General features: G+C 42.7%; 2 protein-coding genes across 2 annotated transcripts in view; one reads left to right on the forward strand and one right to left on the reverse strand.

The window, feature by feature from the left end:
* Window positions 1-25,817, forward strand: part of fancm (FA complementation group M) — a gene marked incomplete at its 5' end in the record, with an annotated part of 51,960 nt that overhangs the window by 11,177 nt on the left and 14,966 nt on the right. The window contains 9 exons of the mRNA XM_080011990.1: window positions 19,572-19,703; window positions 19,870-20,002; window positions 20,109-20,201; window positions 20,758-20,862; window positions 21,726-21,916; window positions 22,419-22,625; window positions 23,204-23,441; window positions 25,172-25,323; window positions 25,418-25,582. Coding sequence (XP_079868116.1) covers window positions 19,572-19,703; window positions 19,870-20,002; window positions 20,109-20,201; window positions 20,758-20,862; window positions 21,726-21,916; window positions 22,419-22,625; window positions 23,204-23,441; window positions 25,172-25,323; window positions 25,418-25,582 — 1,416 coding nt within the window. The remainder of the gene's footprint in view (window positions 1-19,571; window positions 19,704-19,869; window positions 20,003-20,108; window positions 20,202-20,757; window positions 20,863-21,725; window positions 21,917-22,418; window positions 22,626-23,203; window positions 23,442-25,171; window positions 25,324-25,417; window positions 25,583-25,817) is intronic.
* Window positions 268-14,909, reverse strand: LOC307238989 (heme-binding protein 2-like). The gene is made up of 5 exons (XM_080012171.1): window positions 14,366-14,909; window positions 5,309-5,403; window positions 3,171-3,312; window positions 2,872-3,055; window positions 268-2,765 (listed from the first exon to the last, which is right to left on the reverse strand). Exons 1-5 carry the CDS (start codon window positions 14,595-14,597, stop codon window positions 2,594-2,596), a joined length of 825 nt encoding a protein of 274 aa, XP_079868297.1. The 5' UTR covers window positions 14,598-14,909; the 3' UTR covers window positions 268-2,593.

Genomic DNA, 25,817 nt, shown 5'->3' on the forward strand with positions numbered 1-25,817 from the left:
GGAGTTATTTTTCCTGCGACTAACCGACCAATGAAAGACTAAGTCGACTAAGACTCTTCTCGTCGACTAACGTTTGGTCGCCTATTGAAGGACAGCCCAAGACAATAGTGTTCAATTGTTGCTGTCAAAACAGGGAAAAGTAGATCTGCACTATTTTTTGACCCCTTTGTACAAAACATTCAGACAGACTGTGTTTATACTAACTTTTTATTTTTTTGTTTGTACCAACTTCAAATTCTTGGTTTTGGTTGCATCATGTCACCACCACTCTTTTAGGCCTTGTTTCTGTTCTAGTGTGCTCCGCCAGTGGAACAATGCACTAAAAACCAAATTATAATTAACTAGCGACCTTGCGGAAAACCAACTAGGCCTTAATACGCTCCCCCAAGGAGATTAGCTGGCTTGTGATTGGTGTAGGATTGCCCTGGCCTTGTTGAAAAAAAGATGCCTGACGCAGAGTGACGCTGGGTCCGGTGTGCGACTGGAGCTTTTTGTATCGTCATCACTTTTCAAGCATTCATTTCCCATTCATTCACCTCAACGATTGAAATTCCACATTCTTCAGAAGAAAGGAAAAAAGCACATCCTTTTATTGAAAGCCACATTTGTTTTTGCATTATATTGAATATTACCTGTCTAGAACACGTTTGCAAAACACATAAACAGAAGCAAATATAAATGGAGGGGACAAAAAAAAAAAAACATCCGAGCTGGATATTCCAAAATAACCAGATTTTTACAAAAGAGACGTGGAAAAGAAACAAATTAAACACCATTTCATCTCGTCTCTGTACAACATCATATCTGTTGTGTCCAAGTCTTTGGAACTCAACATCTTGATTTTCTCCCAAATGACTAAATTACATCTTCATTGCTCAATCCTGAATGACTTAATTTTCCTGATTTATTTTAACACGTACAGATCAGTTAATCAAGTGCATATCCCGGCTCTGTTATGAAAAGCCAGACCTGTTCCTGTGAAGTGATTATTTTTTTTCCCTTGTAAAAGGTAGTGTTGGAAATAGAGGAAGGTCTCATGACATCTCATGAATTTACATTTTATCCTGAAACATTCAATAACTATAAAATAAGAAACCTCTATACATACATCAGTAAGGGATAGTCTGGTCGGACTTGCTGGTTACAGTTTTGCGGTTTTTCTTTTTACGACATTACGAGCGTTTCTTCACACAGTGACAATTTGGCATAGTGCTGTTTGAGCTTCCATAGATCCATTTATTTCATTTACATTCTCTTTGCTTCAAAGGTACTGCCGCAAAGTAAGCAGTGGTCTCTGTTAAACCCCACATATAGATTATACCTGACAAAATAGCTAATATTAACCTGTTTCTGTATTACTCATTGGTTTGTTTGATTACAAAATATTATAAAGATCAAGAAAATACATTCATATAATATCTGTAAATAATATTACTATTATTACGACTATCGCAACCGGTGATAGTGATACTGTTTAACGGAAACAAAAATTCTGACATCTGTAGTTATAGCAATTTTTTTTTTTTGGTTCTACTCAGCGGTAGTGGTACTTTGCAGGTAGTAGGTAGCCAGTAGTGCACATATACTCAAACACTGATGCAGAGTAGTGAATGGAGCGAGGGAAGGAGGTAAATGGTGTTCTGCTTTGTGAACGAGATCTGAGGACTGCCTTGACTTAAAACCAAAAAAAATAAAAACTATGTATGCAAAATGGCGTATTTTCGATTGTCAAACAGCAATTAAAATAACTGACTTTTTGTGGTGGGTTGTTATGAGTTATTTTTTTTTTTCGCCTGCTTCCTGTGTCTTGGCCTTTCAGAAAAGCAAGCACTGAGTTTTTTGTTGGCTCTTAACATTTTGCATTTGCCTGTTCAAGCTGTTCCTCTTTCTCACCCGGTCAGTGACCGTCTTATGACAAATCCTAATCCAGAGACGGTGTTTATGTGGCTGCCATGCAGGCTGCAGAGCCCCTCACACTCATCTCCCATCTTTGTTCTGGCTGTGTTTACAGCAGCTTATATCAGGTATACATTCCAGTTGAAACGAACCTAAGTGAGCATTTTTTTTTTTTTTTTTTTTTTTTAAACTGGTGCCAAATAGTGAAAATCAACCACCAATCATCATCTACACATCTTTCACAACACCTTAAGAGCATTATGTGTGTCACTGGAGACAAGGACAGCAAATCAATGAAGGTGACAACTTACATAGCCTCATTTATGGACGCATACCCCACATAATAACAAAAAATGCATCTACCTCACAGACAGAAAGGAGAAGGGTAGAAGGCGTTGTGTCCATGGAGAACCTAGACATAGCAACAGCAAAGGCTGAATCCTGCACTGTTCCAAGCTTAAACTGGCCCAGAGATGACCGGGCTGAGAGCCCTCAGGATGAGTCAATTACAATTATGACAACTCAATGACGGGCAAGGTTAAGGGCCACGTCTTGTGGCAGGAGTGAAGCCTCTACTGTTCTGGAGTGTGTTCCACAGTAGTAAAAGGGCGGGGATTGTGGTGGTGACATAAGCCTATAGCTAAGCAGAGCTCGGTAGAGCACAGTAAAGGTACGAGAGTCTTGAGGTGGTGGCTTCTCAGCGTCGCTCCAGGAACCAGATTTCATTCTGGCGGTTGCTGTGAGCGGGGTTGGTGTAGCCCGCCACAATGAAAGAGTCATTGACGCAGACACCGGGGGAGGCCAGGACCCCAGCCATAGTACTGATCTGACCTATGACGGTAATCTCGTTGGTGGGTCCAGTGAACGGCCTGAGAAGAGAGGGGAAGATGATGGGAATAAGGCGGAATATACTTCAGTACTCATGAGTGAAACATTAAACAGACATGGCCTGTTTTAGTTTGATCCTCTACTAACCTTGTGTAGGCCACAGTGGCGGGCCAGACCTCGATGACGATCTCACTGTCCAGAGGCTGCGGGGGCTGGGCCTGGTGTTGAGTGGGGAGGTAATATGCCACGGTGACGTTGCGGGAGATCACAGATTGGTTCTCGTCCGTACGCACGATGGTCAAGATGGGCAGCGTCATTCCCAGGTAGTCGCCTGAGGTTTGACGGGAGGGAATGTTTTTTTTTTTTTTAAATCTTAATGACTGACTCGAGTGAAAGGAAAGTAAGCAGTACAGCATGTGGCAATTGCGTGCCAGTGGTAGACTTACCCAAGGAGTTCTGCTGGCAGATGTACCTCATCAGCCTCATAAAACCGTAACAGATGCTTTGTTCATAGGTATCTTCTTGCACCGTAATGCACGCCCAGTGAGCCTTCTCATAGTGCCGTTTCTCGTAAAGCAACTCGCCACACTGGAAAAGCATGAACAGAGAGTGAATGTGTGTGTTACCTCAATTAGCTTCTGGTGTGTGACTGTTGCACAAAAAAAATAAACAATAATAAAAATGGATGTTTATTGATTGGACGTCTTTGTGACCTTGGAGCAGGGGTGCCCAATACGTCGATCGCGATGGTAGTGCGGGTAGATCGCAAACCATTCAAAAATAATTAAATAAATAAAATAAAAATCTGCAAGGAAAAGACAAAACCATGGTCAACATGATCAGTTCAGTTCAGTGGTGCAACATCTGTCCTCAAAGCTGCAGCGCCATGATTTGGGGAACTTTCAAAACCTTGCGTCAAAGCTGGAGACCCAAGGGAAGGCAGGGAGGGGAGGGGTGCGAGGAGCGCCCCGACAGTGCGCGCTACACAGAGCAGATTGAAAACTGTCTGTCAGACTTTGACGAACGGTTTCAAGGTGCTTTACTCAAGCCAATCGCTACATTTATGTGCTTCCCATTCAGGGAAGATATTGAGGTTGATTCACTCGCATCAAAAATTGCAACACTGTTTCACCTGAACTCATCTGCAGTGGAGGATGAGATGTTGACACTACAGGCTGACATTCAGCTCAAGTCCAGGGCTCATGGACTGTTTTGGAACTTACTCACAGAGGAAAATTACCCAAACATGAGGAAATGTGCTACCTCCTTGACGGCATTATTCGGCTCTACTTATTTATGTGAGTCAGCCTTTTCCCACATGAAGATTATTGAGTCGAAATAGTGTTCCGGATGACGGATGATCATTTGGAAGCCTGGTGGAGGCTGGCTATCAGCAGCTACTGTGCTCCATTCAGTGCAAGTCATTAGAGTAAGGTAGTCACCATAAATGTATTTAATGCTATTGTGCCGTAAGGGTTCATGCAGGGATGCAAGGTACGCCAACATATATTGTATATATGATGTATACTCAGTATATACATATAAATAAATATATTTGGCATTTTTTAATGACGGTAGATCATTTTGACCTGGTCATTTTAAAAGTAGCTCGCAAGCCGAAAAAGAGTGGGCACCCCTGCCTTAGAGGATTGATTAGAATGCCCTCAAAACGTGGGATCAGGTTGACGATAGTGTTCGATAGTTGCTGTCAAAACAGGGATGAGTAAATCTGCACTATTTTTGACCCCTGCGTACAAAACACTCAGACAGACGGTGTTTGGACCAACCTCAAATTCTTGGTTTTGGTTGCATCATGTCACCACCACTATTTTAGGCCTTGTTTCTGTTCTAGTGTGCTCCACCAGTGGAACAACACATCCATCCATTATCTATACCGCTTATCCTCGTGGAGTCGCGGGGGGGCTGGAGCCAATCCCAGCTGTCATTGGGTGAGAGGCGGGGTACACCCTGGACAGGTCGCCAGTCTATCACAGGGCCGAAACAATACATGAAATAGACAAAATTATAATTAACTAGCGACCTTGCGGAAAAACAATTATTCCTTAATACACTCCCCTAAGGAGATTAGCTGGCTTATTGTGATGGGTGTAGGATTGCCCTGGCCTTGTTGAAAATAAGATGCCTGCCGCAGAGTGACGCTGTGTCCTGTGTGCGACTGGAGCTTTTCGTATCGTCACCTTTTAAGCATAATTTTTTTGCTTTAACTGTTGATAAAGCAATTGCTGAATTGTTGATTTGGCTGTTGATAACAATTGCATACAAGAGGTTTGTCTACAAATACACAAAAAATAATAATAATAATCTGCCCCGACACTGCTCTTACAGCTTGACATTATGACCTGCACCGTCACACTGAGTTGACATGACTGGTAACCAACGTCAGATTTCCATCGGGTTGAAGAAAATGTGTTGTTGCCGCTATTTGTTCCTCACGGAAACATCTTAAATCGTTCCGAGTTCATGAATGTAAATGTTACACTAAGTCTTCATTGTGCGTGTGATGTTGAAGACGTTCATCACACCTGCATGTCTGGTGTGGCTCTGGGATGAATTCGACACTTGCCTTCTCCTTGTGTGTGAGCAGGGAGAAAGGGACTCGCTCTCGGTCACTTTGTCCGTGGTTGTTGGTGGTTAGCTGCTGGATGGGTTCCGCCATATCTGTCAACATACAAATAACGCTTGTTATTTGGTATATGTATGCTTTCAAAAGTGGCCACATACAGTTCTTGTTCCATCTCACTCATTAATTGATTTTTCTGGCCTCTCATACACACCAACATGCATGTTCTTGCAGGACTAGTACAGACTTGTTTCTGCAACCTCCACCAAACATCCTCCAGTGCAATCACTTCTGTGGGCAGGCAGTGTTGCGTAAGAAAGCGGGCAGAAGGACAGGGCGCCGTGCCAGCATGCCAAGGAGAGTGATGTTTATTAGGGCTGATGGAAGGACAAGAGGCTCAAGCTGCCCAGGGCCAGGTATAGACTGGTATTAACAGGGCTAAACTGGAGTGAACTGTCCGTGGCACATACATACTGAGTTATGATTCAATGTCAGGCTGCTGCTTGAGCATGCGTTTTAAACGGTTTTGTGACTGAATGGCATAAGGGCACAGACTAACATATTTTGGGATACAAGTAACCTGTCTTATACATCATTTTATAGAAGTTAATTGGAGGTGGTGTTTTCCTGGCTAATCTCAATGTATTTCTTACTGAACCACAGAGGCTCTCTGAACATTGTTGAACGTAAAGCAGGAAAGAGAGGGAGCGCAAACATGGGCCGGCTGCATTAAAGCCTATTCAACATGCCAGTGCATATAGTTTGATTGCAAATACATAAATGCTCTTCTGCACGGCAATGTTTCCTATTGGCATCACGTGGGAATTGGAGCCAGTCAATGTTCCGTAAAAGTCGTTCCGTAAGTCTTCCCATTCTTGAAGTAGTATGATTTCCGGCAAATTGCCGGAACAGCTGTGAATGGAAGTATGTGGCAATGGAAGAAATAACATTTCCATTAAGTAGAGGTGGAACCGAATCCAAATAAAGCACACAGTGTTTTGTTTTTTTTAACAAATATTCACATAAATCTTAAAAAAAAAAAATTGTTTCTTAAAAAGGCAACTCAGTCAGAACCATGGAGCTCGTCTGCAAAGATGACAAACTGAAACACATCCTGTCTCTACGGAGACAGGTCTTTAGGTTCTTACATTTTCTTCTTTTTCTTCTTAAAAATGCCACTCGGACCCTAGACATGCCTTTTACAGATAGGGGTGCTGTGCCCAATGCCACGCAGCGTGGCGCTGGGGTGGGAGCTGGTAGACAGGGAGAGGTAGAACGGGTGGAGAACGTTCATTCTCCAGAGGCAGAGAGTGTAGGAACGGTTTAAAATGATTACCCACTTATTTAGGGTAATTGCGTCCGGAGACGCAGGCTCTGTCCCTCAGTCAGCATGCGTGGGGTGGAGAGACGGCCTAAAAAAAACATTCTGTTGCCTAGTCTCGCGCAAATATTACATAATGTAACTGGAACAGTCATGTGGAACAGACCAGACAAAACTTCTCCGTAAAGGCTATTTTTATCCGGTGATGTTACAAATTCAATGTGGGAAAGGGGCTTATGAAATGACTGTAGCCGTGGTGCAATATGTAGTGTTAAACATTCTGAAATTATGTTAGTGTCAACTATGTGAGGCGGATCCAAATAGAGCCTTACATCTTGTAAAGGGCCTTGCAGAGGAGAACAATGTGTCATTTGGAGTTCAGTAAAAGTCATGCTCGTGTGTGTGTGTGTGTGTGTTAAAATGAGTTGGTGTTGAGTTAACTTGGCCCCAAAGCCCACCAAGACCACGTTTCCACGTTGCAGGAACTTTCCACTGGAGAACCTTTAGAGGAACTCAGTGCATTTCAACCACAGGGACCAGAGTATAAATTGAGTTCCGGGGACAAAGTTCCAAAAACCAAAAAAGCCGCTGCTCAGGGGGTAGTACTGTTTAAAAAAGGTACAGAAGTTTGGAGGTGGGGCTTACAGTGCTCAGCATTTCTGATTGGTCAAGTACTAGCAGCATTTTATTTCAGCCACCATTTTCTTTAAATCTTGAGCTGCAAACAACAACAAACGACCAAGTGCAAGCACGCAGACAGGCACGCCCCCTATAACCACTGTTTTTGTGAAGCTCCACCTCGTGCCGCCAACACAGCTCTGACCCGTCGAGGCATGGACTCCACAAGAGCTCTGAAGGTGTCCTGTGGTATCTGGCACAAAGACATTAGCAGCAGATCCTTTAAGTCCTGTAAGTTGCAAGCCTGATCCCATGGATCGGGCTTGTTGTTCCAGCAAACATTCCACAGATGAGTGGGGGGGGGGGGGGGGGTGGGTTCTCCAAATCCATGATTTGACTTTCGATTCCGAGGTCACGATACGATTCATTCACAACTTTTTTTTCCAGCACCAACAGCTATGCCATTGTTAGACTATAGAGACTTGATTCGGAAGGAAAAACTTGTTTCTTGATACTAACTTTTATTTGAATATTAAAAATTATAAATAACAAATATGAGAATATTTACACAACATACCTAAACAGTTAAGAGCTTTAGCAAAACTTGACGTTACTCACCAAAATAAGCGCAGAAAAAACGATATTGGTTATTTTTGCCAGAGGGGAACACTGGTAGTAAAAGGCAAATTCCTACCTGCAGCTCAGATCGGAGCGATATATTCTCCAAACAAAGCAAATATGAACTCTAGATGTATTTCATTTCCTCTGCTTCCTGCTGCTGCTGCTCTGGAGCAGATCACAGATCGCCCTGAAAAAAAAAAAAATCGTGCCCACGTTCTCACAGTCCGGTGGCAAATCTACGCAGCCCAGCATGGTCCAGGAGCCCGTGGTTGGGAACCTCCAAACTAGAGGACATTCAGTCAGTGATGTTCGGGTTAATTTCCCACTTTCATCGCACATCTGTGGAATTGCTGGACATTCTGGTCAAAGGCGCACTCTCTTTTGTACACACAATGAGAAACCAGGGGAGAGGGAAAGTCGCCCGTGTGTCTACGCCGACGCCGCACACAATTAGCGGGAATATCTTTATCTATTATGCGTTCACTGTGCAACAAACTGGATAAAATTAATTGAACTTTTTTTTTTTTTGTAATATTCAAATTCTATTCGAATTTTCGTTCCTGCAGCCCTAGTGTGAGGTGGGGGTGGTGCGGTGTGCATTGAGGGATGCGGTGCAGCGCACCCTCTGGAGCCGCCCAACTCCGAACCAAATTTCACGAAAGCCGGTTTGGAGCCAGCGAGCTGCAGTCGACACCCCTCAGCACACACTGTTTGTTTATCGGCAGATCTTGACGGCCCCAATATGGCGACCATCTCGGACAATATGACCCATAAAAATACTGGGAGAATTGCAAACCTTTTAGTTCCTTGAAAATAGACTCCCGGGACTTGTTAGATGTTCACAGTGCTGTGTGTATGTGCTTCCATGCACGCCTCCGGTGTGTGTACATTAGGGTTGCACCGGTTACCGGTGTTACAAGGTGGGCATTCACAGATTACCTTACTTGCCCACCGCTTTTCAGCTTTTTTATAGAAATAACCCATTTAGTTCATTTTTGCGCCCCTGCACAGACATTTTTTTTTATACTTATGTGTAATAATAATAATAATTTATTATTATTATTATTATTATTATTATTATTATTATTATTATTATTATTATTATAATAATAATAATAATAATAATAATAATAATAATAATAATAACAATAATACTGCAGGTTACTCACCAATACTTAGTCGGATGCTACAAAACTGAAGTGAAAGTGTCTCCTTTGTGCTCGCACAGTGGAGTTGCAGCACAGCCTGCAAAGTCAGATTCCACTTATCACAGGAGGAAAGAAGAGGCTAAAGAAGAATTTAGACCAGGTCGAGATCGGGACCTGTTTCCCTCCATGCGTAATTAGCGCCTGTGCATAACGGGGACACTCCACCCTGCAATTGTAAAATGTCCAGTATAACCGCTAATACCGGTCTCAGTCACAAGTTTAACCGGTGGGGAAAATTCCTCCCTCTGTGGCATCCCTAGTTTACATAAACTTTTCTAAAGCTACGAGTGCATGGAAATCTAAACAGGCTGTGGGATCTTCACCTCTTCATGCATCACATCACAAAACAAACAAGCACAAAAACATTGACCTAACCAACGTTACTTGTTCTTTTGAAGGCTTTGTTGATGAAGATGGTGATGCACTTGGCTCGACTACTAATGACAACTAATGATGACTTACTGAATGAACAATTACAAACAAAAACAATTAAATAAATAATGGAAAAACATAAGTAAAAAATATATCAACATTTTGTGAATTAAAGCCAAACATTCATGCGTTTGTGGCGGTCAGTCATGGTCCAAGATACCGTTTCTATCGCTATGTCGCAAATCAGTAGCAGAAGCTTTACAGCAATATTTTACACTGCGGTGCTTTACGTTATGTGCACGTGGGAGCAATATTAACAAACGGGAATGTGGCGCTTCAGGAAATTACTCATTGGATGGATTATTACAACATTGCCGTCTGCTACCGCGCAGGGGTAAAGACACTCATTCGTCGTTCCCGACGGTCATATTTGGGCCCGACGTTGGAAATTCGTCACCTTATGTTGCTGCTGCACGGCAATCTGTAGTGCGACTAAAATATGCAAAAGTTAGGCACCGATAAGTAGAATCGAAATGCACGTTTCTTATACAACGCACGGTTCTTGGAAATTTGGCAAAGAACCCCTAAATCTGAGGAAACCATGTTATATCAGACTTCTCTTGTCAATGAGTCATGGAAAATGAGAACCGTGTGAGTTTTCCTTTTGTATGAATCAGCAAAGAAGTTGAAACATGACGTGTTTGAGTTCATTTGCCTTACTTCACATCGCATGTCCTTCCATGTCACTAGACTACAATCTTGGTACTTAGTAGTCAAAGAATCTGAACTGGACGATTGAAATGATATGGTTGCTGAAGGGCTTGTTTACGTTGGGACTTATTTCAAGAGCAGAAGAAAACAAACGTAATCTACAGGCAGTCTTACCCCAGCCCAATTACAGTAAACAAGGTTAGTGTAGTCCATGTTGCCAGGCTAATCCCTCTGAAGTACACCAGACGCCTCAGCACAGCGTAAGGGGTTTTTCTATCGGCTTCACCTGCTACGTGGTGAGGTGTCCCAGACGCGTCGATGTTGTCGTAGAGAGAGGAGGAGTATTGGAAACAACAGTGATTTAAATCTTTTTGAACAAAACAGTTTGATAATAAGTTGTCTGAAATACCACTAATGCTTTTATTATTGTGTTAAAATATAAAACAATCTGTAATTTCTGCTTATTACTTGTTTAAGAGTCCCAGGACCACATGTTGATCTTGTTTAGACTGTCTCACAATATGTCCTATGATCTCTGCATACACTTTAAGTTAAACAAAGTCTTGCAGTTATCCAGTAAAAAATAAAAAATAAAGTAGAATTAGTTTTAGAGTAGTCTGCCATAAATAACTTATAATATAATTGAAACCTGAGCTTTAACTCTTGCATTTTATTTTGCTCATAAAAGCTAAGCCACAAATGACATGAGTGCATGGAACTCAAAAGGCAATAACATCTGCTGATCAGAACCACCTGGTTATTCTGTTTAGTACTACAATATGTGGGCTTCTGTACTCAGCAGTTTTATTCAATTAATGATAGGAAACCCATATTTAAAAGAAAACAACAAAAAAACCAACTATGAAATATACCTTTAGCGTGGCAGAAGGATACATGACAAATTTAGGGTAGTACTGGCTCAAACGGAAGTGAGATTGAATTATGGACATGATCATTTATTTAAAGAAAAATAAACACGGTTTACTGACGTTATTTGAAATTTTGTGTTGATGTTGAAAGCACTCTAGCACAGACTTACTAAATGGGCTATTTTCAAATACAAATATGTACATATGTAGAGGTTTTGTCGGAGGACAGCTGCATGCTTCAGACCTAGACACCACAGGGGGCTGTTTTTTCCCCCCCTGCAAAGGGATACAGGCACTCCAACTCTGCGTCCTGTCCACATTTCTGTTGCCCTGCATGTAGGTCACACAAGTATACATAAATACATTTACAAACAAAGGGGGCCCAAACACTAACTTATATGGGTGTATAGCAAAAGATAATAATTGTGTAGCACTTATATTGGTCCTAACAGTCATCTCCCTCCATGAAAAGACTGGGCAAGAAACTGAAGATGGGTCCTGCTTCCTGTTTGAGTCAGTCAGGAGGCTGCAGACCACCAATCCCTTATTTCCAAAGCCTAAATCCGACCAGACACCCAGTAACGGAGAAAAAAATAAAAAATAATTCCTGCAATCCTCCAACCTTACCCTCTAGAGCGCAACATTGGCGAAATGACCATCTGTCATTAAAACGAAGGCTTTATAGATTTTGTTTTTATATCTATAATATTAATAGTTAATATTAGGTTGTGTCCAGGTATGCTGTTGAAACTAGTAATCTTATGGTTGTAATTAAATATTAATTATACTGTCAGTTAACTCTACCTATGAATATGTAGTTGCTAGCTTCAAAATAAAAGTTTTGCCAACCCACTGAATTTGCGCACACAGTGACAGCATTTTCGATGTTTATTTTTTAGAAGCGTAATCCCAATGTGAGGATTAGAATAGTGCTTCCAAGAGCAAAGTCAAATATGACCCAACCTATTTTCTTATTCACAAGGGATTGAAAATTAAAAGGTGAGTGGACAGTTATTCTTAGAATTTAATATTCGTTGGTTTAACTCAGGGCTGCAGAGTGCGACCATTTAGAAGGATTTTACGACCATTTCTGGAGACATATGCCGACCGCTTTATTTATTTTTTTTCTAATCACCATCCTATATCATGTGAAACACTAGGAGGGAGCAACATATGGTGTGTGAGTGAGAGAGAGTGATGTGGAGAGCTGAGGCTTTCGCAGTGTCCACAAGATCAACATTGACGCCACATATTGATTTTTTTAAATAATTTAAATGGGTTGAATATTATTTCATTGTAGAGCTTTGTACTGCTACATGCACGCACAAGCTGCTGATTAAAATAATTGCCCTTGGGTGCTCCAAAACAGCCACACGTGCCTTCACTAAACATTATCATTTGGAGCGCGCTGCTGCTTTCCTCACCCGTGCGACTCGAAGCCAAACAGCAGCATCGCTTGTCAATGTCACATTATGGCCGCGTAGCCAATCCCATCAGATAAAAGAGGCAGCTCGTAAAGGTTTTCACGGCCGGTAACTCCCGCTCATACAAAATGTCAGTTATTTGTTAACATGTGAAAAGTATATGGAAAGTAATTAAGGACAAATTGGTTTAGTTCATTAATCTCTTTAAACCAATAAAAAAAATAAACTTTTTAATGACAAATGATTTTCTGCTAAAGCACTACTTCACTTTGAGTTTTTCGTTTTAAATAAAACAGCACATTGTTATTTCTGTAAATTGTCTATTTAGTACAAAAGCATCTATCAGTACTACAGTTAAAATGGGAAAATTATGAATGTGTGGTGTTGCATGTCCATTTCAGTGGCACTCCTAAATGTTGTGCTATTCAGCAGGGAGCACCAGTGCTACTAGTGGAAAAAGTTAGTCTGGAGTAGGGATGCAAAATGTAATTTTCCTTAATAGATCGTTGTTAACCTTAAACAATTGTCAATGAATTGATAATATAAAAGCTAATGTCACCAGGCGGTGGCACCATGGCGCTGTGAAGCTACGCAACATCGCGTTTGTCCGAGATTTTGTGACTTGGAGCGAGGGAGCGCTTCTACTCACTTCAAAATTAGGAAGTTTGAGGCAAGACTTGCTGAGCTGGTTCGCCATAGAGGATTATTCCCAACCCCTCTAGACGCAAGTTAAATATTTTAACTTTTTGCCATCCTCCTTGATCGAATAAGCCGGATGTTACGTAACAGATAAACTCCGGTGTGCACACGCACACACACACTTAATTGTGAACGTCCCTATTCTGGAGCCCTTGTTTGACTCCTTAGCCCTTCTCTTATCCATGCCCTTGCCTGCATCAATAACAGAATGAGTAACTTGCAGCACTTAATCCATCTCAACAATTTCACAGAGCTTCTCTGGAATGTTACATGTCTGATAGGCACTGACAAAACTAACACCTGACAAGACGGGCGACATCGACAAAAATCAAATATCACAAAATTTTTGACTGATAACTCTTGAGAAATTATTGCGGCTTTCATAGGAAACATTTGAAAAAATGATTTACTGTGGATATTATAACCGAGCAGATGGAGGCGTAGATTGGAACAGTCCACAGAGTTCCGAAAATTGCATTTCTTGACTATAATGCAGCCCCCGAGAGCAAGAAAAGGCGATATTTAACTATATCGCAATAGGTAGTCAGCTCCCATATCACAACATCAACATTATAACTAAACATTGCCCGGCCCCACAGAAACAGCAACTACTATTCATGTTAACTTTAAGCCAACGTTCATCTAACTTCAACATGGGCTACCATCGCGTTATCAGGTGTTGTTTTGAATTGAGTGCTGATTCCCGCCGACTTTTTAAACATGATGTGTCCTTTAGGCACTTGGAATTTGCTGAGCGTGCGGTTGATCAATAGTTGCAGGGTGTTAACAGAGGACCCTTTAGTTCCGTGGCTTCACCGTTCATCGGTTTTGTATTATTTTAGTTTCATGCGTGTGAAATCCGAGAAGTATGTCTAGTTGCTTTTGAGCTGGCGTACCCAAATATTATCTCAGAACACACAAATGTTAGTTTTAGACCAATTCCTTGTTCATTGCCGTGTTAACAGCAGTTCACATCAAAATAATAGGCAATAATAATAATACAGTATTAACTATAAAGAATTGAAAAATGCAATATACAATAAACCTTAAAAAAACAACAAACCTTTGTATCAACATCAACACTGTGAAAAACAGGCAATTGTGCATGTTTGTGTACACACACACACACACACACACAAATCAATAAATAAATAAAATATCTGCACATGGTGCTAGGAGGGAGGAAAACAAAAGACTTTTAACAGTGTTATTTCTACCTTGAGGCACCTCCACCTGGTGTCCCCGGGCCACGTCTTGCCAGTAGTGCAGCAGCCGCCCCTCCTCCTCCTCCATGGTCCCCGTCTCGTCTTCCAGGCTCCCGTTGCCGGAGTCCGGGACCTGGTCCTCCGCGAAGGACTCGAGGTCCTCCAGGGTGATCATCCCGGACTCGGGTCCGCCGTCCCCGCCGCCCCCGCCGCCCCCACTTAGCTGACACCCACCGCGGTCCATGGCGCCGCCTGCGGATCGACCACCCCGCCGGGTCGAGCGGGGGGAACGGCTACAAGTGCTACGGGCGCCGCTGGACGCGGCGAGAATTTCCGACGGACCGTACCAACTCCACGCGCTGCGCCTGGACTGTGTGCGTTGGCCCCACGGAAGCCTCAGCACAGCGTGAGATCAGCACGGCAGGAAGTACGCGGGAGACATGCTCTCGTCGCAGTACAAGTACGTCAAAATCAGCAACAAAGTTTTCTTTTCTTTTTTTTGTTTTTTTTTTGATCCCGTGTTGGTTCGTTCCGTCCGATACCGACAAACAGCCACTCGGTGGGTCTCGAGACGCGGTGCGTGACGCTCCCACGAGCCGCAGCGGACGCTGTTTATAGGCGACGAGGGGCGCCACGTGACCGCGGCCCCGCCCCCCCCCCTCATCATCCTCCACCTCCTCCATCTCCGTGTCGCGATTGAGTCACTGGTCCGGTACCGATCCTCCAAAAAGAGCCGAACCTCCCATCACCACCCTCCCTCCAGCCCCGGGCGATGAATAGCAAAAAAGTCCAGCTTTGGGGAACCTCACTCCACTCGAAACGCAACGAGCCTGTTCGGCAGACACCGTGCTTATTCACACTGCGTGCGCGCTCTGTTGCGTACGGCGCACACACACATGCATGTTACACTAATGTTTGGCTCACATGTGATTTCTTTGCTCTCTTGTTGCATACGTTTGTTTTTCAGATTTCCTCAATTTTTATTTTCTTTTTTTTTTTTTAAAACCTCCTTTATAAAAATAAGCGACATGGGAAGAAAATATATACACAAAGTAAAAAATATAATGTAAATATGTAATATGAATATATATGACTTACATTTTTCATATTAGAGTAGCGTACAGTGTCAAACGAGGAGATTAATACCCCATAACTGAATCAAAATCCTTCTAAATACCTAAAGACTTGTTTGACTGCATGGGGCAAATAAAGAATCTGGACCTCAACGGGCGTGCACGTGAACAACCAAGAGATAGCACGGCATTTCAGCTTTAGTGATAATGTGTTCCTCTCTCACTGTGCATTTGCATTTGAAAAGACTTGAGTGCATTACTAAGTGTGTGTGTGTGTGTGTGTGGGTGTGGGTGTGTGTTATCTGCACCAGAGTTTATCTGTTACGTAACATCCGGCTTATTCCCTCAAGGAGGATGGCAAAAAGTGAAAATATTTAACTTGCATCTAGTGGGGTTGTGAATATTCCTATATGGTGAACCAGCTCAGCAAGTCAGCAAGTGTGTGTGTGTGTGTGTGTGTGTGTGTGCGTGTGCGTGTGCGTGTGTGTGTGTGTGTCATACAGAGATAAAAGTGCATTGCATGGACTCTAATACACACATTGTACACACATTGTATTTTTTTTAATTTTTTTATTTAGATGATTCTATTTCTTTACTCCACTTCCTTTCATTCTATTCTACTATTTCCAACATGGTGTGGACTGTGTTTGACGAGCGTCGTTTCCCCGCTTAAGCTTGTAAAGATCTGAAGATGCAGCGTGCAGTGCTTTTGTGGCAGGGATCACCAGCCGCCATGTTCTGCCCCTCATTAAGCACGTAGAGGCATTATGTAATCCTCTCTGTTGACGGAGCCATGTGATTAGACACTACAAGCACAAACACACACTGATTTGTCCACACACTGGCAAATACACACACACACACAGAATCAAAATTATTTATTTAAGCAAGGCACAGAATAAGAGTAGTCTTTCTATTTTTTTTTTTAATTGAAATTCCCAGTATTTTTCTTTTATCTAGGGCACCGTGGGATTTACAGTGCCTTTTTTTTTTTTTTTTTTTTTTTTTGGAATGTTCATACAACCCTAACCAATGTTTTGACTGTCGCTGATTTACTCTAGTTTCCGAGCCCCATTAATCAACTAAGCACCTTTACTGCGACACACAGCATCAAAGGCTTTTTTTTTTTTTTCCAGAGCTCATTTAAACACATTGACCTGCTTTTGTTTCCGATTCGCCTCTGGGTTCATCTACGGCAACCGCGGATGCACGGGCGATGTCACTCTGTCGACTTCATCGCCTTAAGGGCTTCTGCAGACAGAAATATATGCTACGCACGCACACACACACACACACACACAGACACACACACACGCGCGCACATATGTATATGAACACAACCGAGAGCAAGCCATTGACCATTTCTTATGTGCCAGAGTGATGAATAGCTTTCTGCAGGTTCTGTTATTAATAGTTTCCTACAGAAGGATACTGACTGTGGCTGACTCCCTACGTCACCTAGTTCCATGCTTCCCAGCCAATGGGATATTCCTCCTCTACTGAGCGTGCTCCCTGAGCCCTCCATCGCCGATGTTGCTGTGTGACACTGAGCCTCTTCTGCTTGCGCGTGGCTTCCATCTTCATCCCTTGGCCTGTCCTCTCCTCTTTCCATCCTCTTTTTTATTAAAAATAAAGTTACCTAGGTAATACATGTGTGTGTCTCTAAAGGGAAACCTATTCAGACCCGAGTGCATTCGTATGAAAACACGTTTTTAATTTCTGGAGTTCTGTTCTAGTTTCGAGTCGTTTTTTTTTTTTTCGTTTTTTTTTTTGTTCCTTTCCCTCCGTGCCGTCCCTGTCTCCTGCTTTATTCCCAGTCCCCGCCGGGCTTTTGCTGTAATTATAATTGAAGCTGTCGCGAAAAATTCAATTTTCTCTTTACAAATGTAACTTCATTTGTAGATAGATATTTGCACTTCCTCAGCGTCGTCTTTTGGTTTTGATCATACATACATTTATTTACTTTCAAATCAGCTTTTTTTTAAATTAATATTTGCTGATGATAATTTATTATTTCAATTGTTTTTATGTCTATGATATAAGAAAATGCTAATTTATTAATCAACCAGTATAAGTTGCGCGCGCACAGACACACACACACACACACACACACACACACACACACACACACACACACACACACACACACACACACACACACACACACACACTCTGTGGCTTGCCCTGGCAGATGCCGATCTAGGGCAGAGCGTTTGTCCTGGCAGGCTTCTATACCCATTTGATTGAGGGCAACTGAAGTGTCAACCTTAGATTTCCTCTACATCTCTACCTCCATTACTATTAATGCTCCGCTACCTATTTTTTTTTTTTTTTCCTGTTTTTAGTTTTATTTTCCCGTAGCCAGGGAGCCGCCGGGGCAGGGGTTAAAGAGCCGCGGGTTGCTGAACATTGGTCGCGACCAGGGCTCCAATTTTCTCAAGCTAAACTAAGCCTCCTTTCTTCTGATCTCTGACATTAGGTCATTATCTACCCAATCTATTAGAGCTGGAATTGAATACAGGCTACTGCTAATTCCCTCCATTAGGCAAGGTAAGATATATTTATAGGGTTGCGGTGTGCCCTAAGTAACACTACCACTGGTACAACTACTAGAACCACTACTACCTAATTTATTTTGATTGTTATAGTAACGGTTACAATTGTTACTCATTAATATAACACTTATTCAAACCAGGTTTTCCATGCCCACCACTTAAATCAGGTGGCAAACACAAGGATAGGACTCTTGACTGGTTGTTTTAAACCTTTCTTTTAAGAACATAATGAAGATGTTTTTAATCCCTATATAGAGAGAGTTTATTCACAGACCCGATTTCTGCAGGAGCATCATAGGTTCTCACATGAAAATGTTGTCAGAGCGGAGCTTTGTTTTGTTCGACATAACTTTCGGGAAGGCTCTTGGGTCAGCCACCTGTAGACCTGTGTGTTTTTCCAAACGCGGAGCCGTTCGCCCCTTAATGGTGCGGCTCAATCCGAACCAGATGGCCAAACTGACCTCCTCACACCGGTATGATACCACGTCCAGGCCTTGTGATATAGCTGTTGATATATTTTGAAAGGTCAGTGGAATTAAAAGTTGTAATTTAAACCATTGCTTTTGTTATCTGAGACTCAGCAGATGGACGACACCGGCCTTTCAACGCAGTGTTTCCTCATCAGAAGAAGAACCCTAATCCAATTAGTTTCACAACATAGTCCGTTTTGTTTGCTTTAATGGAGCCTACTTTTTACTATACAATTCTAGACAGCATCTAAAGAAAGAAAATATATTTGCTTTGAGTGAAAATCCTCTGTCATACGTACAGCCTACTTTCCCACATAGTCCTCCGAACACGGTGCTTCTCTTCTGCCGCACACCTTTTGAAAATCAAAACAGGTTTAATTGCTTAGATTTTTCACCAGTTGTCAAACTGGGTCCAAACTTTTCACTGAGGGGCTGAATGGAAAGAGCCCAGTTCCCTTTTCAAAGCCCCCTTTTATTCTCCCCTGTCTTTCAAGAGCATATAACGAAATTGAAATGATGATTCGCGCCGCACCCTCCCTGGTCCACTTTAGCTGTCTGTGGTTGTGAGGATGAATAGCTATTCATGTTAAATTTGTAGGTCGGCCAGACTTCCTCCATGTACCTCCCCATAATTTAAAGAAATGGGAACAGACAGAATAAAGACACATTGTTCTTTTTTTATTGTGCTCCCTGTTGTTTAAAAAAAAAAAACAAAAAAAAAAAACGGTGTCAGTTTTGTTATGCAATGGACCTCCTGTATGCAGTCAAAATTAAGCCAGACAGCAAATGGCTGTCATTAGCATATGTGTGTGCACAGTGGCAGCAGCAAGTCATTATGGGCTCCCGGTGCAAGATTTCTTTATCATTGTTTTGTGCCCTCCCTCACCTTTAGACGCACACAGACATATTTCCCAGCAATCATTGTATCATCCAAAATGATTAAATAGGTTTACGTCAATAACTGTCAAAAGACGAATTTTGGCAGTTATCGACGTAGCCCTCGGCCATCGTGTGCATGTCGTCATGTGCACCTCCGAGCTTTGTCTTCTAGGCTTTTTTGGGGTGTATCGTTTCACACAATCGGTCTCCAAAGCAGCTGCTTGGTTCCTGCGTCCGACAGGTGCTGGAGAAGTTCACCTCGCGTTTGGTCCAGAACCGAGCGATGGCTCACAAGGACCTGCGTGTTCTCACGAAATACCAGCTCATCCTGGCCAGGGAGCAGTTCCGGAAGAACCCTCCTCCTAACATCAAGGTGAAGGGCTGGCATTTCATTCGTCTCATATTGTGTTTACATATTCATGTGGAGGGGACGACTTATCATTTGGCCGGACCAAATACCGCCCGAATGGTAATTATATACACCAAAAAACTTGGTGTTTGTGGAACTTGCACTGGGGCTGACTGCAGTGTGTCCACAGGGTCCCCAGCAGGGAGTAATGGAGGGAGACTTTGCCCTTTGCATCAGTCTGTATCACGGCTATGAACTGCTGCTGCAGATGGGGCTCCGCTCGCTCTTCTTCTACATTCAGGGCATCATGGACGGGTCCCGAGGTAAGAGCCTCCACCTCCGGGGCTTTGAGCACTTCCCGAGGCTTCTCAGCCTCCCCGAATGAAAGTAAAACCCACTAACTCCGGCTTGTTTATTGTGTATCGTTAGAAATGTCGAGGGCCAGGAATGAGCTGCAGAGGACGCCCACCTTCATGGACCTTTACCGGGAGATGGAGGCCACGTTCCTGAAGCCGACTGCTGGTAGATGAGCGTTCATTCATGCTCCTCACCTCTGACGCCTGCTCTCTATCTATAACCAGAGGAGGTTTAATACTCCGAGGGAGACATTCCTACGCAGTGATGAATAATCCAGTTTGATGGAAAAACAACGATCACATGCACTTTCAATCTAATAGGTGCCAGGCTTAGTCCGTTAACATTCATAACAAAGCAAAAGGCCTTCACACACAAACATTTATAATAATATCATAACATCTCATAATACCTTTGTGTTTCCAAACCATTTTCAGTCTGCAATTTGAACGATAACAGGTGGTTGGTATCGGATGAGCTGCTCCCGATTCCTTTTTGACATGAAAAAGTAATTTAATTAAATGTGTTTTGGGAGCAATATAAAGTGTGCAGGCTTATCGCTGTCATTTTAAACCTGGTTTTAAATCTGTTTAAGCTGTTTCAGCCCCCTTTCACCTATAAAACATGCTATTTACTGATTCTAGCGCCATGACAAGTCACATGCCCCATACTGTACATACTACATGGTAGATATGACGCACATTTCTACCATCAATACTTCCAGGTCCAGATGAGCCTTTCATTTACAGTCATCCCAAGCTGCAGCAGCTGGAGGAGGTGGTGCTGCAGCACTTCAGGAGGTGGGCTGAGACTTCAGCAGAAAAGAATGGTGAATTTCTCCTGTTACTCACCCATTCAGAATGTTTAATTCCTGACTCCCAAGTTTTACAACGAGATGAATGTGAAAACGAGAAAACGATGTTGAATTCAAGTATCAACATCCAAATTTAAATATTAATTCTGTAAGATTTTATAATATCCTAAGTTTTTGTGTAGTTTTGAAGAAATTCAGTATTGAGCAAAAGTATATACTTTATATACTTTACATGCATTATCATTGTTAATGTTGTTATTGTTATTATTGTTGTTGTTATTATTATTTTTTTGTTTCCATGTGGTTTATTGTGGTATGTATTTAAGTTTACCACATGGTACTGTATCTCTGCAATGCAGGTGGAAATTTCTTCATCGCTGCCTTTATACATTGGTTATAAATACCGATCATTCTAAAAAAAAGTGACATCATCTAATGCATTTATTCTGTTAAATCATGGCTAAAATATTGAATCCGTAATTATTGTCGAACAGCAACCACAACATACTGTATTTGCAGCTATAAAGCGGTTTTAAGTAGAATTTTTTTGTCACACTCACTCACTCACTCTCTCTCTCTCTCTCTCTCTCTCTCTCTCTCTCTCTCTCTCTCTCGGGGTTATGTTGAACAGATTTGACCCGAATTTAGGTGTTTTATCATGACTAAAAGGCTGTTTAACATACTCAGCCTGAGGCCAGGGGCCTTTGCCTTATTTGGGGTCATCAGCTTCTATACAAAAGATTGATATATTGATGTTTTCGTTTATATCTATAAGCACTTTGCACCCTAGTGCAATGCTAGTATAAATAAGACTCTCTCTCTCGCTCTCTCTCTCTCTCTCTCTCCCTCTCTCCTGTCCTTTGGACTTCTAGCGATAGGTTCTGCCGCTGACACCGGGCCTCAGGAAGTCAGCACCCGTGTTATGATCTTCTCGTCGTTCCGTGAGAGTGTGCAAGAGATCGCCGCCATGTTGAACCGCCACGCGCCGCTCGTCCGGGTGATGACATTTATGGGCCAGGCCTCGACGGGGAAGGGCGTCAAGGGTTTCACCCAGAAGGAGCAACTTGAGGTGAATAGGGCACCTTCCTTTGATCTATTCATTTGTTATCTGAAGACGAGAGAAATGTAGGATAAGAAAACCATGGTAAAAAAAAATGTCTCTAATCCCCACACTTGCAAAGTTGTAAAGATATCTTAGTTATTTTGAGCATTCTAGCACAAAAAAAGAAACATTAAGACCTATTCCCCCAGGTTTGTACATTCTGTTCATACTGGCAGACAGACAGTCGGACACAGGGAGAGAAAAAATAAATTTGTTTCCAATTAAGTGTAACATTTGGCACCCTGACTTTTTTCCAATGAAGAACTTTGATTTCTAGTATGTCAAATATTTAATATTGAACGTTTTACATATGGGCATATTAACACAACTTATTGCATGGGAGAACACAAGGACACATATTTTAACCCGGTACCAGACATAAGATATCCACTACTGGTGCATCCATAACAGCAGGCATATGAAATGCTTCATTTCATCTTTATTCAAGGAATTCACTCGCACTTTGTAGGTGGTTCGGCGGTTCCGCACGGGGGGCTTCAACACGCTGGTTTCCACCTGCGTGGGGGAGGAGGGTTTGGACATTGGGGAAGTGGACCTCATCGTCTGCTTCGACGCCCAGAAGAGCCCCATCCGCCTGGTACAGCGCATGGGCCGCACCGGGCGCAAGCGGCGGGGACGCATCGTGGTCATTCTGGCCGAGGGCCGAGAAGAGCGGGTGAGCGCCAGCAGGAGTGACATGGTCCAGATCTACAGAGCAGCATTAAAAAAAAAATGCTTAAAAAATAAAATTCCATATAGATAGAATACATGTATACAAAGTGTGCTCTATGCACCAGATCAAGATAAATTACAAAAGAGGCTATGAGAGATGCTAAGTGGCAGGAAGGATGCAACTGTCTGTCATGGCTAACGGATAAGGATAGGTTAGTCTAACAGTATGTTATATTGCACAGTTTATTTCTAAACAACAATTTATAGATCACGTGGAGTTGTGCTTACCTTGGAGTTCCATGTATGCTTACGTGTGTCTGGGAGGCCCCAGTAGGAATTGAATCTCCAATATTAGCAGGAATAATCCCATGAGTCCCATAACCCAGGAGTAAAGTAATATTATACTTGATATAGTACACATAGATAAAATAAGTGCAAGAACAGAAGTTCAGTACATATACTTCAGGTACAGGATATTATTCATGCTACTCTTAAATAACTTCATCATCTATACAAAACACTACATTTAAATGTGTTTTGGGATCTTCTGCCTGAAACATGACTTCATCTCCCCACTTCCAGATCTACAACCAGAGCCAGAGCAACAAGAGAAGCGTGTACAAGTCTATCGTCGGCAACAAAACCAGCTTCCAGATGTACCCCAACAGCCCCCGCATGCTGCCTGACGGCGTCAACCCCGCCCTGCACAAGATGCACATCACCTCAGGCCTCTTCGACCACGGCGAGAGTAGTAGGAGATCCGGCGGCCGGCGCTCCAGCGCCAAGGGCCAGAGCTCACTCATCCACCCCCAAAACCTGGGTGAGTCGAGGGGGACGTAACTGTGACGGAACATGTCACTGTCACAAATATAGTTGAACATATCTGTACACGAGTAATAATCATGATAATAATACTACTAATAATAATACTAATAATTAATATATTCACAGGCAGCAATACACAGGGTCCAGTTTAGTCATGTTAGGTACGTATAACAGTTTTCGGAGGTTCTGAGGTTCCCGAATCTGCGCTCTGTGATCATATGCGGGGATGTTTGGAGCGGGCCGAGGGACTCTCCTCCCGCGGATCCTTTCTTTAATCGCTCTCCTTTTGCGGGGATGGGCGCCGTGCCGGGCTCGGGTTGGGAGGAGTGCGAGTTTGAGTTCAAATTGCCTTTTTAGGAAGACCCGCCGCGTCAGCTCCGGGGGGCCTCGTCCCCGCTGCGCGCTGCCGAGCGGAGGAAGCACCGGCGCTCCTGCTGTACGATTGGCTGTTTGTGTCACATGGTTGTTTCTCTGCTCTGTTCGATTGGCTGTTCATGTCACGTGTTTGAAGTGACGTATTTACGGAGGTTTAGGAAGGTAGTCGAACTTACGTCATTTGAGTGGTGACTTTTTTCCTTGGATTACATTTTCAGTAAGTTAAGTTTCCATGAAATGCAAAAAACATTGTAAAAACGTGGTATTTCTGCGAGTAATTACCATTCACAGCTTCTATTTTTCTGACGCCTCGTTGGATCTTGAACGCATCACTCAGTTGTAAATTCGAGTGGATTCAACTCGATGTGGACTACTTTTTTTGTATTTTCATGAATCCGGCAAAAAATAATGGGGACCAAAGAGATAAAATATAAATTGAACAGATCCGCAAACATCTACCAGGTAAGAAGGTACATAAATACACATGTAAACACATAGTTTATAATGTCTAACCACTATAGAGCGACGCAGTCTACACCACACACTGGACACGGTGGGAATGTACATTCTGAATCAGAACCTCCCATTTCTAGTAATTAGTATGTAAATCATTTTGTTTACGAACAGTCACTTGTCAGTCAAGCGGGACCAGTTGAATACTTGGGGTCAAATTTGGTCGGTTTTTTCACTAATATCTGCTCCGTATGTGGATCAATTTGCATGACATTTAAACCACAAGATGCTTATGAAATAGCGGTTTAAACCACCCCAAGTAACCCCGTATTCGTGTGGTCTCTCATTGTTGTGTTCCAGATACTTTTAGGCGTGTTGGACATATTGTGGCAATAAATGCATTGGACTGTGTCTGTGATATCGGTCAAATTTGGTCGGTTTTTCACTAATTTCCGCTCTGTTTGTGGATGGATTTGGATGGAACTTCAACCACGAGGTGTTTGGGACATACCGGTTCAAACAAGACACAAACCGTGTTCATAGCTGCTGCTGTTCTTCTGTCTCAAATAGTTTCACATTTAAGAATTCAGAGAATTTCCCCAGAACAATGACCTATCCTGAACAAAAGCCTATTGTTGCCATTGTTGTTACCTAATAATAATAATAATAATAATAATAATATTAAAAGTATACAACACTATGGCTAATACCAGATGGGTAAGTCTAGCTTATTACAGTGTCATTACAGTATATTGCACAGTTCAGTGTGTTTGTGTCAATGTGTGTGTGTGTGTGTGTGTGTGTGTGTGTGTGTGTGTGTGTGTGTGTGTGTGTGTGTGTGTGTGTGTGTGTGTGTGTGTGTGTGTGTGTGTGTGTGTGTGTGTGTGTGTGTTTTAGCCATGGAGCATGGCGCTCCCAGGTCAGACGGGTTCCTGACCCCTGAGGAGCATTCCGCGTGGACCTCCACCATGAAGCTGGAGGAGGACCAGCCTCATCCAGCCCTGAGGCCATCACGCTTCCTGTCCCTGCAGAGTGACCGGACATCCCCGGTAGTTCAACTCCTCCTTGTTTTTAACTGTTCTTGTGTTCAAACCCATGTAACTACTGCGGTATGATTATTATTATTTTTTGAAAACCTTGCAGGAGGAAGCTTCCGGAGGGGGCCCTCCGGTGCAAGTGCTGTCCCTGTGGGAGTGGAGGCACTGGCAGAGCCGGGCCCTGCCGACCCACGCTGTGGACCATTCCCTGCGCTGCCAGCACTTCGTCAGAGTGATGGAGCTGATAGACACCATGAGGGAGGAAAGTGAGGTAAGGAAATAAAATGGAGGCACGTGCTGCACATGCTGCACATCCTCTTCTTTTTTTTTTTCTTTTTTTTTTCTACCAACAAAAATAAGTAAACACAAGCACAACAACAAACATGTTTATGAGGGAGTCATCGGCTGAATCAAAATGAGTTGGTGTGGAATTTGCTTGTGGAGTCATGTTGAAGTAAATCAAACAGACTCCTTGCGACGCCATTGGAGGCAGCCCGGACTTTTTT

The sequence above is a fragment of the Zeus faber genome (genome assembly GCF_960531495.2).
Source record: "Zeus faber genome assembly, chromosome: 13".
Lineage (NCBI taxonomy): Eukaryota > Metazoa > Chordata > Actinopteri > Zeiformes > Zeidae > Zeus > Zeus faber.